Source organism: Poeciliopsis prolifica, unplaced genomic scaffold, assembly GCF_027474105.1.
Source record: "Poeciliopsis prolifica strain line A6 unplaced genomic scaffold, Auburn_PproV2 SCAFFOLD001, whole genome shotgun sequence".
Taxonomy (NCBI): Eukaryota; Metazoa; Chordata; class Actinopteri; order Cyprinodontiformes; family Poeciliidae; genus Poeciliopsis; species Poeciliopsis prolifica.
Window position 1 is genome coordinate 2,786,118 of NW_026562376.1, and position 13,990 is coordinate 2,800,107.

At 39.9% G+C, this 13,990-nt stretch overlaps 1 protein-coding gene across 3 annotated transcripts in view; it reads left to right on the forward strand.

The window, feature by feature from the left end:
- The first annotated feature begins 3,117 nt into the window (after positions 1-3,117).
- LOC129373949 (guanine nucleotide-binding protein G(o) subunit alpha) overlaps positions 3,118-13,990 on the forward strand; it is a 92,153-nt gene continuing 81,280 nt past the window's right edge. For all 3 annotated transcript variants that reach the window (XM_055052295.1, XM_055052155.1, XM_055052224.1), the window contains exons 1-2: positions 3,118-3,821; positions 4,467-4,509. In XM_055052295.1, coding sequence (XP_054908270.1) covers positions 3,704-3,821; positions 4,467-4,509 — 161 coding nt within the window. In that variant the 5' untranslated portion in view covers positions 3,118-3,703. The remainder of the gene's footprint in view (positions 3,822-4,466; positions 4,510-13,990) is intronic.

The window sequence follows — 13,990 nt, forward strand, 5'->3', positions numbered from 1 at the left end:
TAGGGTTTTATGAATCTCTGTTCTTTGCTGGATTATAAAGTTGGAACAATCTAATGTCAAGGCTACAAAAACACACAGCAGATTCCACACTGCCCACATTTACACGAAGAGGAAACCAAACCAGAAAGTAAACTGTTCGAATCTGAAAAATAAGTACTTCCCAAAATTCAGTAGTAAGTAGTTTGAAGTAATTGTTCATATTGCAGTAATAATTGGAGTTTTCCTCCACTTTGCAGCGCTGCCTGTTTGCCTTGGTGACCCAGTTTGGGCCTCGCAGTCCGATCTTTTCACGTTTGTCTTTCCAGCAGTTCAGTATGCCAGGACTTCATGGTCCCCTCTGTGACTGCGAGGTGCCCAGGTCTTGTGGTTGCACAGCACCTCCCCCATTGTACCTGAAAGTTGATGTGAGCAGTTTGTGCTGATCTGCTGCGCTTGCTTTTTGCTGACATGGTGCAGTGCATCATGAAGCAACTTCCTTCAGATGTAGGCCCAGACACCTAAAACCATATTCTCTACTGTTCTAAACAGCCACACTTAGTGAGTCTTTTTTCTAATTGTCCTGATATGAACTTTAACATTGCACACTCTGACCGGGGGGTGAATTTGCTGTGAAAAAAAATCAAACTCCTTGTGGTCCTACTGCCATCTGGAGAAATAGAAAACTCCTGGTGAAAAGTAACCAGTCAGAGACAGGAGGAAGTTCTTAGTGCTGTCAATCTGTTCTGGTATGCGCCACTCAATGTCCAAATACCATGGAAACAACTTACCGTTACATAAAAACTGTTTATACACCATCATCGATAACCATGCTAACAAACCTGAGCATCCATGCCATGATTGACAGTGCCAAGACCCGCCTCCTCCTGGCTCTGATTGGTTGTTTCTGAACAAGCTGTGCTTTTCTGCAAATGGCAGTAGGACTACACAGAGAAAGAAGAGGAACTGGGTTCTTTCAATGATTATTTGTCTCATTTTATTCTGTCATGGCATAGTGACAGTTTTAATCAATACATACATATATTCTGAAGTGTAACAATGGACTCTTGACAAAATGTAAAGCTTCAATTCCTGACTGTGTTGGAGTCAGCAACTGTTCTATGACTTTGTTTTAATGATCTGAGACACTTTGCCTTATTGTTGAAATATGCTGTAGAATTAAACCTGAACTTGAAACTTGATTAACAAAACGTATTTGTTAATCAGCTTTAAATGTTTCTACTTGTGACTCTGAGTCGTGTTTCTGAATGCTGAAAACTGCTTCATTCTCAGATGAGGAGCACAGCTTGGACTTTCGACTGTAGCATGATGTTAACACATTCCTCTTACGGAACCAGAATGGCTGCTTTTATAGAGACATTAATGGTGATCAGTTAAAAAAGGCCTTTGATTAGCATCAACTGATTGATACTTTTATACTTAAATCCTGCAGGAACTGCAAGGATGTAGGATTCACACACACAAACTTAATTTTGGCCTCATTTGTTTTGTTTTAGATCTTCATGTTTATTAAGTTTTAATGCAAAAACGTTCATTTTCCGTGACTGTGTGAAAATGGGCTATTTTTTTGTACAGTGAGTTATGCTGAATGCTTTTATGGATGTAAAGCTGCTTGCTGTTGGTGGGAAAACACAGAACATTCCCTTTTTTGAGAAAAAAAAATATTTTGACATGAGTGTCTTTATTTTCAACACAGTTCAAGACTTTCAGCCACTTCCTGTTCTTTTATGTTTTGAAATCCTTTATATATATCTTGTGAAACAATTCTTCAGTTTTTCGCTCAAGTAATGATCTTTGTTTTAGAGGAAGTTTTTTTTTTTGTCCTGTTAGCACAAAAATATTTCAATTAAATGTATAGAGTTGCTATTATGAGTTCAAAGTGAAAATCTAAAATCTTTGTTTGCGTTGCAGGCAAAAACTACAGCAGAAAAGCGTTTGTGAAGGTGACCTTGATGACAGTTAATCATCCATTAAAGGATTTCTGAAAGCATTTTTATTCAGGCGAGCTGAGGACCGGAGCTATTTTTAACTCCATTAATAGTTTATCAGTTTTTGCTTTTCTTAGAACTGATTATTTATAAACCTTTGTCTCTGCTGGTGAATCACTTGCATGGTTGCCTTTAAAAAATTGAAGCTGAAAGAATGACTAAGATTCGGTTGGACTCATTGGAAGCAAATGATTTCAAGTAGATGACTTGATTATTGAGCCATAGCTGATAAGAGGGTCGGCTGGATGTTCCTGCAGTCATTGCAGTCCCACTGTTTCATCATTTCCTTGTGCATCAAGTATCAGGAGGAAGCTGTGACATGATCGTAAACAAATTGTATTTGTTGTTAAAACAAAACACTGCAACTGTAAAATGGTGTTGTTTTTTTTTCAACAGTAGCGGAAAATCCACAAAGTTTAGCACACATTTGTAATGGAAGCGCAGCCTTCTGCTTAGTGTAACTTAGTGTAACATTTGACAGCAAAATTTGTTCTACGTTTGGTCTAATTTTATGTTCTGATTTTTGGTTTACATTAGCTGAAAACCATAAACATCAAAATGATGACTTTGGACTGGTGGCTGAAATCTCACTCTCTCACATTCTGAGCCTCTTAATTTTCCAAATAAAAAGTTACATTTAGTTTGAAATAAAAAGAGAACAGTCATAGTTTGCAAATCTTTCCCAAACTCCTAAATGTGCTTTATTTCAATTTCACAATTGGTCAAGACTTCAGTCATCCCTTTATATAGCAGGCTTTTTCCTTCCACTAAACTTTCCATGAGTGACCTTTTGTGGCTAACTTGCTGTTTGTTGGCCATCTGTCAACTCAGCCGTATAGGAAAGTCTAAGTCACATATTCTTCAGGAAAAAAAAATCTATTTCAATTCATCTTGTCATGTTTATGTTAGAAAAACTGAATTTCATGGTTTTGCTAAAAGACAAAAACAGACAAATCCACAAAATGTTTCACTTTTTAACTGAATTGTTGATGCAAAAGAACATTTATTTACATAAATACATTAACATTTCTGTGCCGCTCTAATTTAGTTAGATGCACCTGTTTCACTTCGCACCACCAGGCCGCGCCACTGGGAGCGGCTGGACGCCCTGACTGTTACTGCTGTGACGTCAGCAAGCCGCAAGTGAACGAAGGAACTAACGGAGGAGAGATCGAGCCCTTACCGGATCTACCGGGAGGCAGCAGAGCTACAGAGCGAGTCCCCGCAGAGCGAGTCCCCGCAGCGCGCCCCGGAGGAGCCGAACGGAGGAAACGGTCCGCTGTGCGCCAGCCGCAGGAAGAAGCACCAAGCGATGCGAGCGCAGCCCACCACCGCCCAGTAACCAGCCGAACCAGCGCCGAGGAGACCCGAAGGGACGGAGGTTTCCACCGTCACGAGAACGCCACGAAAACGGACCCGAAGCCAGCTGCGGTGGCTCCACCGTGCTCCTTTCTTTCTTCTGGATCACAGCGACAGGATCGCCGATTTAATGCGCTAACGGAGCGTCTGAGCCCGGCTTGAGAGAGAGAGAGGGATCTGCCCAGAGAGAACCAGGGGATCGAAGGCAGAGTGCAGAAAAGGTGGAAATATTCACAGTTCAAAGGATCTGCAGTCAAATTTGATTTCCCCCTCCTCTCTGATATAAACCCGCTGGTCTGGTGCGTTTTCGTTGCGTGAATCCTGGTACCGGTAACGCCATCAAGCTGTGTTCTCTAACCATGGGATGTACGCTGAGCGCAGAGGAGAGGGCGGCTCTGGACCGGAGCAAAGCCATCGAGAAGAACCTGAAGGAGGACGGGCTGACTGCGGCCAAAGATGTCAAACTGCTGCTGCTCGGTAAGGCCGGGGAGCGGGGGTCGGGGACCCGGGGAGCGGGGCCCGGAGGCCCCGGGGGCCGGGGAGAGGGCGGGCCAGCCTGGGCGGCGGAAGGTGTGGCGGTGATGGACGGAACCGGGGAGTCACATTACAGCAAAAACACGACGCCTCAGAAATAAGGAGAAAAATGAGAATTGAAAACATGGGCGTCATGAATTGTCATTTTTTAAAATAAAATGCAAGCGCATTTTTTTAGTCACATTTAATAAATGAGGGGGGTTAAATAATGGAAAAGGTGTGGCAGGTGGTGAAATGTTCCAAAAAGCAACAGAGAGGTGAGAGCTGCAGATGAAAAATGGCAGGTTGCAGCAGCAGCAGGCCCAGCAGCAGTGTTTGCTCATCATTGATTCTTTTTTGGGAGTGCAACCTTTAAGGATTTAATCTGTTTGTCAAACTAAGTCACAAGATGGAGGGTGGAGGAAGAAAACGAGGAGAAAAGGTGCACCCACTTTCTCCATCCTTTTTATCTGCACCCCCTGCTGCTCAGCTCAAGCTCCCATTTCTTTCTCTGTTCCTCCCACTCCCTCCTCTACCTCCCCTCTGTCTGTCACACACACACACACACACACACTGTTTACACTGATTTCTTCTGTCTTTCTCCCTCAGGGGCTGGAGAGTCAGGGAAAAGCACCATCGTCAAACAAATGAAGTAAGTCCTTTATAATCACGGTCCACTAACTGTAAAGGTTCCCCTCATCCGTCCTTTCCCACTTCGTTTCCTTCTGGTTTTTTTTAACCTGTGAATGTAAAATGTACAGTAGCGTGTTCAGTGAATCTGCAGGTCCATCTGTATCAACCTGCTCAAACCGACCCAGATCCACGGAGCTGTGAGCGGCACATGCTCAGGTGTGGATATGCAGAAATGCAGTTGGTTTGATCGATAAACCCCAGAGAAAGCTCAGTGGGGGGATCAGCTGCTGGAGGCAGCAGGGTGTTGTCACTGCTGTGCTAAAACTCCAGTTTTTTACTACTGCAAACTGTTTGGTTTTGCAATTTCAACGGCTGTCTTTCTGCAGAGCTTTCTTCCTTTTCTGTTCTCTCTTTTCTCGACTTGGTGGATGAAATGTTCAGTGGCTTACAAAAGTATTCATGCCACATGAATTTTCCCACTTTTAATAAATTTGCAACCACAAGTTTTAATACAGTTTATTGGGGCAGTTTCTTATTTAGTATTTGATTAATTCTTAACTGAAGAATACAGAGTCAAAAAATGCTATTTTCTGAGAGAGAAATACAATTGAAGCAGTAAAAGAGCCAAAACTGTATCAAAATGTATATATATGGCATTAAGATGAAAAAGAAACCTTTCATCTGTAAATATGTTCTGACATGAAGGGAAAGTTTTAGCTTCATCTGGTTCAAATTCTTTGAAAAAAAAAATAACAACCTCATTTTAGGCACCTTTTGCTATCCAATTACCAATCAACTAATAATAATAATAAGTCCAGTAGAAATGGCCAAGCTATTCATATGTTGATGTCAGAAATAGTTTTAGCAGCAGATTCATCATTTGCTACAAATGATCAAATGTAAACTAAAGTAATGCTGTATTTGCATTTAAGGCTATAAAATGTTTACTTTATAAAAAGGAGTTTCATTGTTTGTCTGCATCTCTTAATGCAATTTAAATATTGTATTGAAAGGCTTAACTAGGGAAATAAAAAATCTGCAGAATGTGCCAATTTTTTCACCTGATGAATCAACAGAATAATTAATTACTGTACTAGTTGTTAGGATCGGCCCTAATTGCAACAGTGGTTGAATTGTTCAACATAGACCCGATTATTTTTGATGTTTTTCATGAGAACAGATTCTCTGTTCAAATGAAGGAAATTGGGGCCAATTTATCAGTTCAAACCCAACAAAAACATCGAAACCCGTTTCTATGTTGTGACAGAACAGTTTATTGTGTGTGAACGTATTTATTCGGCACTACAGTGATTGTTTGTTTCCCAACATGCATGATGTGTTCAGCGTCTGAAGGTTTGCAGATCTTCATTCCAGCGTCACATGCTGCTGGTTTACAGGGCTTTCTCATGTTGCTAAATTTAAAAAGAAGCAGAGGCTTTTGCTCTGTGTTTGAAGCACATCTCTGGTGAATAACTGAAAGATTTCAGTAAGCTAAAGAGAAGATGGAGTCCAGGGAGAAAGCTGCCCTGAAGAACTTGTGGATCCAGGCCTCCAGCTCTGAGGTCCTGTGACTTTCCTCCACCTCCTCCTCTGAATGCTGCCTCCTCATTGGTCCGCAGGCGCAGAGGAACAGTTGCTAACCTTCCTGCAGTTTGGTTGCAGTTTAAACATGTGGTGAATTTTGACGGAGCTGCAGTTTTTATGCTCTGCAGCTTAGAAAAAGAAGGAAGCCCCAGCTTTATAGCAAACTGATTTTCTGGACCGGTTCTGCAGAATAAACTTAAACACATTTGCTGACATGGTGCAAGTTAGCAGAGGAAAATGGTCCAGATGAGGCTTACATGTTGTTTTCTGAAGGAAATGAGATTCCGGCAGATTTCGATTATTAGTGTCTGATGTAATGTATTATTATAATTGCAGTTTTTACTGCAGCCTTTTACTGTGGCGATCATGTGCTGGTCTGTCAATTATCTAATCAAAGGACAGAAGAAAAATCCAACTTCGTCTTTTCGTGGATATAATTGCAAACGTCTTTGCTCTTTATTTCTTCAGAACCAAATATCTTATTGTTCCTCTTGGTCTGCTTGTGGTTTGCTTATAATTCTTTTTATTAGTTGTTAGGGTCGTTCCTTTAACAAATCAGAAATTTCTGTTAAGTTTGTTTTTTTCAGATGTTTTCTGTTCCAGACATTGCGCCTTATTATATTTCCCAGGACATATTATGTGCTTTTTAGTCTGATTTCCGTTTAATTGACACATTTGATCTTTTTTAGCCACATAACAACTTAAGATTAACATTCTATCATTTTGTATTAAGATGATTTTAGACACTGATGGAAAACTTTTAGACAAATCACATTTCACCAAAAGGAATAATTTAGTTTTTGTCAGCGAGGGTGATACAATTTTATTAATACGTCGCTGAATAATGCAATGAATATATTAACTGAATCAAATATTTTCCTCCCTTCTTTCTTTTAATTTCCATCATCATGGTGCCTCCACTACTTTCTCTAAATTTTAGGATTTAAACAAAAAAAGGTTTCTGATCCAAAAGGGAAACTAAATATTGTAACTGAAATCATCCAAGCATCTTTCAAATAGTCGTTTTGAGTAGTGATGCTGTGGGAAGGATTTCCTGTAGCAGTCAGGCTTACAACCAATCTGAAGAAGCCTCTGACTGAAAACTGATGCTGTATCATGACAAGCTGACAGCTCAGAAATGGAACTTATGCCAAAAAAAGATGCAAAGTGCTGAAAACAGCCACTGCCACGTCGGATGCCACCTCCAGTTCGTTGGTTACATACAGAAAACAACACCAAGCTACGCTCAGGGTAAATCCGGGGAATTATTTTCATTCAATGTTATTAAAGTGATAAGAAAGAAATCCAGATCCAATCTGAGTCAGAACAGGTTTGGACTTTTGGGAACTACTTGCTTGGAAATAAAAACCTGTTTCTTTTTCCGCCTGCTCAGGTTTTCTCTGACTGAATCTGTAATAAGTGGATTTTTCCTCACTGACCCGGGGTCAGTTCTGATTTAAAATCCAACCCCAGTGCTGCTGGTTTCCTCATACAGACACTGAACCTTCATCTGCTTGAGTGGCTTCATTAAAGCTGCCTGGTAATTATGTCTCCTATGGTGTCCTGATGTACTTAATGATGTTTCTGTTGGGACTCACCTGTGCTACTTAGCAGAGATCTTCCTACATCTGTGACATGTTTTTCCTTTCCCAGTGTTTTCATAGCTATCAGCCCAGTAATCCCGTAATAAACGAACAGGGTTTACTGGAGTTTCTGCTAAAAGTCAGACGCATATTTAGCTGCTGAAACAGATGCATCAGATATAAACATAAATACAATATTTATTATAGAACATGCAAATAATGATGCCAAACTTAAGTTGGTGCTTGAGGTTTGTAGTCTTTCAAGGACAATGTAATTTAAAATCAATTTAACTCTTGAATATTAGCTCCTGCTAATTAGCATGTTGGTGTTGTGGCTAAGTGTTAATGTAAGTAATGTTTGTTTTTGTTTGTTTCTGATGTTTTTTTTACTGTCCAGAGTGTAAACTACTGCAGGCTGATTATGTTATTAAGTTTCAAAGCATCAGTTCATAACAGCTGGAAATTGAGATAAAAGGAAGTTGGTGAGGAAAATTGATTAATGGTTTGATTTGTTTTTTCCATTTACTTACATTTGAATAATTTTTCTTCTCAACAATATTTAAACATAGGTGTTAATGGGGAATTATACCATTATCCTCAGCACCTTGGCAGTATGTGTGCATGTGAAGAAGCCACCCACATCAGTGGATTAGATTTAAATTTAACGGTGTGTCAGAGCTGTGTGTCTGATCCCAGTGAGTGGATGTGAGTAGTGCATCACCACCCTACAAAAACTGTGTCCATCAAGTTGGTTTTAACGGAATTGGTTATTTTTTTAGGTAATAGATTCTTTAATGCTTTTATCTGTGAGCTGACATCTCTGCACAGATTCATGTTTAATGAGACGAAACTTTCAGGATCACAGTCGCTCATTATAATGTGAAAACAACTTTTTTGAGCTTTACATCATGTTATAATGTTATTCAGTCATCAAAAACATACAGAGTGTTGGTTTGATTCTGCATTTGAAATGCAGAGCTTTTTATTACATCTGAAGTCAACATAGTTACTTTAGTGGGCTATAAAATGGCACTCTGTTCCTGAAAAACACATTATACTACAATTGTGTGTTTCTGTAATAGATTCTTGCTTAATACGGCGATTCATTCAGGGTCACAATAACTCAATAGGAAGATCTGCCATCACCTCATCAGACAGTGACCGACTCTAGAGCTGAACTTCAGAGATGTGGAGGCTTTCTGCAGGTGCATGTGGATGATGGAGCTGCATCTGTGTTTGGACACATGATCTGTCAGAGATATGATAATTGGGCGAGTGACCAAAGGGACCGGGTCATGTGTGCAAGCAGGAAATACCATTTGTGTTTGGAGCCTGTGTGTGTGTTCAGACATGTTCGATGGCTTTCTCACCACCGAGCTGCCAAACTGTGTGTCTGTGTGTGCATGTGCGTGGGTGTGTGCTGAGGAAACTAGATTAATAAGGAAGAGGAAGCCATTTTCAGGTGCAGCCATGACAATTGGAAGAAATGTTAGTTTTTGCATTTCTTTCTAATTCTGGTCTGAAATGTTTATATCTTAACTTTAAATCCTGAGCTGCAGGCTGGGCTCTGTTTGATGAAACTCCAGAAACTGGAGGAAGAGTATCAGGAAAACCAGAGATGAATTATTCTTGCTTCACTTGCCCAGAAGATTTAAAGTGTGCCTCATTAGCTGGCAGGATTTATCACAATATGAAACTCAGTTTGGTTGTAAAAGATATTTAATTCTTCTGATAAGCATCATATAGTTGGAATGGACTAAATAAAGAAAATAATTGAAATAGTTATAATAATACAGTTAATTTAGTCATAAATTAAAAAATGTGAATGTTAAAACGTATAAAAAAGATTTGAATGCAGGTGAGCCAACTTATCCTCATAGATTAGATTAAAGCCAAAGCCAGACTGGGTGTAGATGCTGAACTGTAACATTACAAGTAGAAGTGGTTCTAATACTGAGTCCTGAGGGACACCATTAGCAATGAGTTTTTGTTTTCTTTATATGAAAATACTGAAACGAAATTGATTGTCCACACATACACATGCTGTTCCCTTTATCTTTTGTTGTATTTTGACGTTTATGTAGTTATTGTTGAGGATGAACCAGGGTTTGATTCTAACAATGAGTGACTTGGAAGTGAAACCTTCTGCATGCATGCGCTGTTTTCACAAGAAAGATCATTATCTCACCAGTCAACCAGAAAACCCAGTTCTGTTGAGTCTCTGTTTCAGCATTGTGTGCAGCATCAAATGCTTTCAACAAATCTGCAGTGAAAAGAGTTACAACACATTGGCTTCTGCTAAGTGCTTCAGTGATGTTAGTCAGTTTAGTTTCCACACCACGACCCTCTTGATTATGGCAGCTGACTCGATTTCGAAACTACCAAACTCGTTTTTTTTTGTAACCACATAAAAAGAGGCGTCTTCCAGCCAGCAGAGCACAGCAGCAAACTGGGCAGGGCAGCTCTGTGTCTCTTTTCCCCCCAATACTTTTAGTGTTTGATTGAAAGAACGTTACACTTTAGGACTGTATGTGTTAGTGGTTTTGGCACAATAACAATTTTTTAAATTTTGCATAGCTCGATATTAGTAAGTGGACCTAAACTGGCGCTATCTAGTTTAAAATGTTTCTCTGGTGTTGGGGAGAAAATGACAGTTAAATCTTTAAAGAAAAAATGTAAGTTGTTCTAAGTTATTGGAAAGAACAAAAACGATCTCCTGTAACAGTCAGTCCTGCAACTTATCAGAAGCAGCCTCTGACTGAAGACTTTCTGTGTGGTTTGAAAGCTTCCCCGAAGCCTCCTTTCCAACTCCTTTTTTTTATTTGGAGTCATTGTTCAGGTATTATTTTAGCTTTTCAGATGTCAGTTAGAAACAGTACCTTGTTGGCACGCTTACAAATTATAGTGACTGTCCAAAAGTAAAAAATGTGAAATTCTTTAGCTGCATAGCCTCCAAAACCAGAGGAAGTCATTGTCCTAACACACAAAGCTTCAACCAAGGAAGAAAAGTCTAAATATCCCCAATATACTGCCAACAATTATGGAGTTAAGATTGAAAAAACTATTTAGCAAATATAATGGCTAAAACTCAGCAATATGAAGAAGAGTTCATAATAAGGTCACGTTTTCATGGAAGCTGTTTCTTATTTGCAGCTGTTTTGATCAGTGACATCACAGATGGAACTCAGACTGAACATTTGACACTGAATGGATGACCATCAAATGTCACCAGATGTTTTGAGCGGCCATTTTGGTAAATGTCACAAAGCAGCTGTTTGGTCCTGAATTTCTAAAATAAAAATATGTCACTGCAAAAGTCAAAGGGGAGGGCCGATGGCTGCAAAACAGAGATGCGTGGAAAAGCATAATTGAATTAGTGGAGCTAATGTCATTACCAAGCCCTTATAAAGAGCACCACCCATACATTTAACTGAATTTACTTAATTCTTTGGATGTTGGCTGGTGAAAGCATGAAATGATTGTCAGTCTGCAGAGTTCATGAGATGTTCATGAAAAGGCATCAACTCATTTAGTACTTCTTCTCGTTCTTTTCCCTCTTTGGTTTCATCCATGACTCTTTTTACTGTTTATTAAAACCCAAAGGCAGCTCCTCTTTCAATCATTAACTGCCTTCAACCCACATAAAGCAATATAAACAGAGGATGTTGTACCATAAACACAGTTTATAGTCCTGGAATGGCTGCTGCAGGGGACGTGTCCTCTCCAGCTAATGACTTCTAAATGCTTGGATTGTTGGGAACATTTCAACTAAATATGCACCAGTATTTGTTTACTGAAAAAAAAAATCGGAAGTTGTCCCAGGAGAAATCTGTCAATCATTTACATCCTTGTAGCCGATAGTAGGTAATGACTAGGATTATTATTTTTAATTTTTTGGTTGAGGTTGGGAATCTAATAAATGTTCAAAATGTGGAGTATTACAAGCTTGTTTTGGCTTTTTAATGCATGTTAGCCTTCAGAACTGCTTTCATCTGCCATAAAAAGATTCAAGAAGAAGTTTGCAACATTCCTCTAAAAGTTTTGGTTCATTTGGACAAAGTTGGTGGAGATTTGTCAGCTGCACATATGTGGATTTCCTGTTTCTCGACATTACAAAGGCGCTCTACGGACTGAGATCTGACTGTGGAGCGTACTGAGGGACTCATTTTTATCTTTAGGGTCAAAGTTTTGAGATGTCTGCTTTGTGGCACGGTGCATTGTCCTGCTGGAGGCAGCCATGAAAAGATCAGCAGCCAATAGGATGGACGTCTTTTCTGCTCAAAGAAACTAATGTTAGTGCTAAAACCTTCTGAGCTTATGAACAGTCATGGAGACTTTGACTTCGCTGTTGCAGGCTATAGTTCAGTTTGAACAGAGTTTGAAGAACTTCTGAGATGGAATTTGTTCAACTGATGTTACATGCAGGGTATGAATTATTTCAGAGGAAGCCTGAGTCTTCTCCAGGCTGATTAAAGACAGCTGCTGAATAAACTCACTTAATAATAAAGTTAACCGGCAATGACGTACAATCATCTAATTATTTTGATTAGACTTTCTCAGCAGTGAAGACCTCAAACCTTTGCCCCATCTTGCCTTATGATCTAAGTAAAGATGTCAAATTAAGCCCCTGTCTTCCATTTTTGTTTCTTTTCTGTGTCTTTCTCGCTCCATGTGTGTTTGAGCCTCGCTGACATGATTGGAGGCGACCGGCCGAAGGGAGAACAAACGCTGTCCGTCCCTCGCGGCTGCGCCGCTTCCCACAGGCTGTTCCCACCGTGTGTGTGCGGCTTTTCTCCCTACAGCAGGAGATAATTAGGTTTAAGCCTCGGAGCAGGAGAATAAAACGAGGGAAGGAGAAAAAGGTGGTGGTTTTCATGCTGAGTGGCAAAGGGGGCGGATATAGCTGGAGGGAGAGAAAGGGAAAATTTAATGAAAGAAAATAAATGTTTAGAGCACAGAGGTGGATTAAAATGAGTAAAGTTCTGCTATATTATTCTCTCCTCTAAGTTTGAAATAGCGACAGCTACAGGGATGAAGACAGTGGAGTGATATGATCGTAAAAAGGAGGAGAGTAGGACAGGAAAATAGATTTTTTTCTTTCAGATTCTGGTGAAGTGATGTGGAAGTGTGAAAGAGGCTGGTGGGGGGAGAAAAGGAGGAACTAGAGACGTTGTGAGCTAAGAGAGGCCGGCGGGTGAAAGAACATGTTCTCACTTATTTAACAAGCTGGAGAAGGTGCCAAAGAGGGCTGATAGGACCGGGAGCAAAGGGCGCTCTGCTCCTGGACTCCAGACTCTGGATTCGGCGATAATTATTAGCCTCCTTTTCCAGAGGTGAATCAGAAAACAGAGGGAGCGCTTGTGCTAATTCAATCCGTTCATATGAATCACTCCATCAACCTTATCCTTGTAAATTATTGCTAAAGGTTATCTATTAATCTGCTTACTGTTGTAGTGATGTGATTGGCTGCCCTGTTTTTATTTAAAAAAAAAAAAAAAGAATTCTGGCAAAAAATTTTGACTTAGACTTTATGTGGTTTTCAGTTTTTTTACTTTATGATTTTGGGACAGTTTTATTTTCTATGTGTGACTGGAGAAAATTCTGATTCATCCACTTGTTAACATGATAAACAGACTTCCTCAGTGACTGTAATGGACTGTGGGCATGTGGTGATATGATAATATAAAGCTGTCTGTCATCAGTATAAATAACCTGAAAGAGACCAATAATATGCCATGATGAAAACTGAGAGGTTTGTATGGAATAGAGAGTGACCCGAGACTAGAGCCCTGAGGAGCCCCACATGTGATTTCTTTTTAGTGGTCATATATAAAGTTGCATGTCGTCAATATAAGTTTTCTAAAAGAGACTAGTAATCTGTTATGGTCAGACTGGAGAGGTGTGGTTTGTAAAAGACCAGAGCCCTGAGGCTTACATGTGATTTTTGTTCAATCAGGTTTATACATAAATAAACAACGACCCCTGAGAAGGTTTTCACTGGGACCTGAGCTGCATGAATATTATATCTCCTATTCCTCAGTCCACTTTGTTTCATGTTTTAGTCTGTTTTCACTGCAAACCATCTCTGGCTCTGTTTGTATCAGCTCAGCACGAAGCCTGTGTGTGTGGTCTGTGCTCTAATCAGTGCTTCTTATGAAAAACAAAGCTCCTTTGTTGCACCAACGTGTGGTAGGTTGGTGTGTATGTACCCCTACACACACTTTTAGGAGTGTGTGTGTTCCGTCTTCTCTCTGTGCTTCGGTTCATGTGTTGGTGTGACTGTGAGTGTTTATTTTTGTGTCAGACCTATTTGGCAGATTTGATATTGGTTCA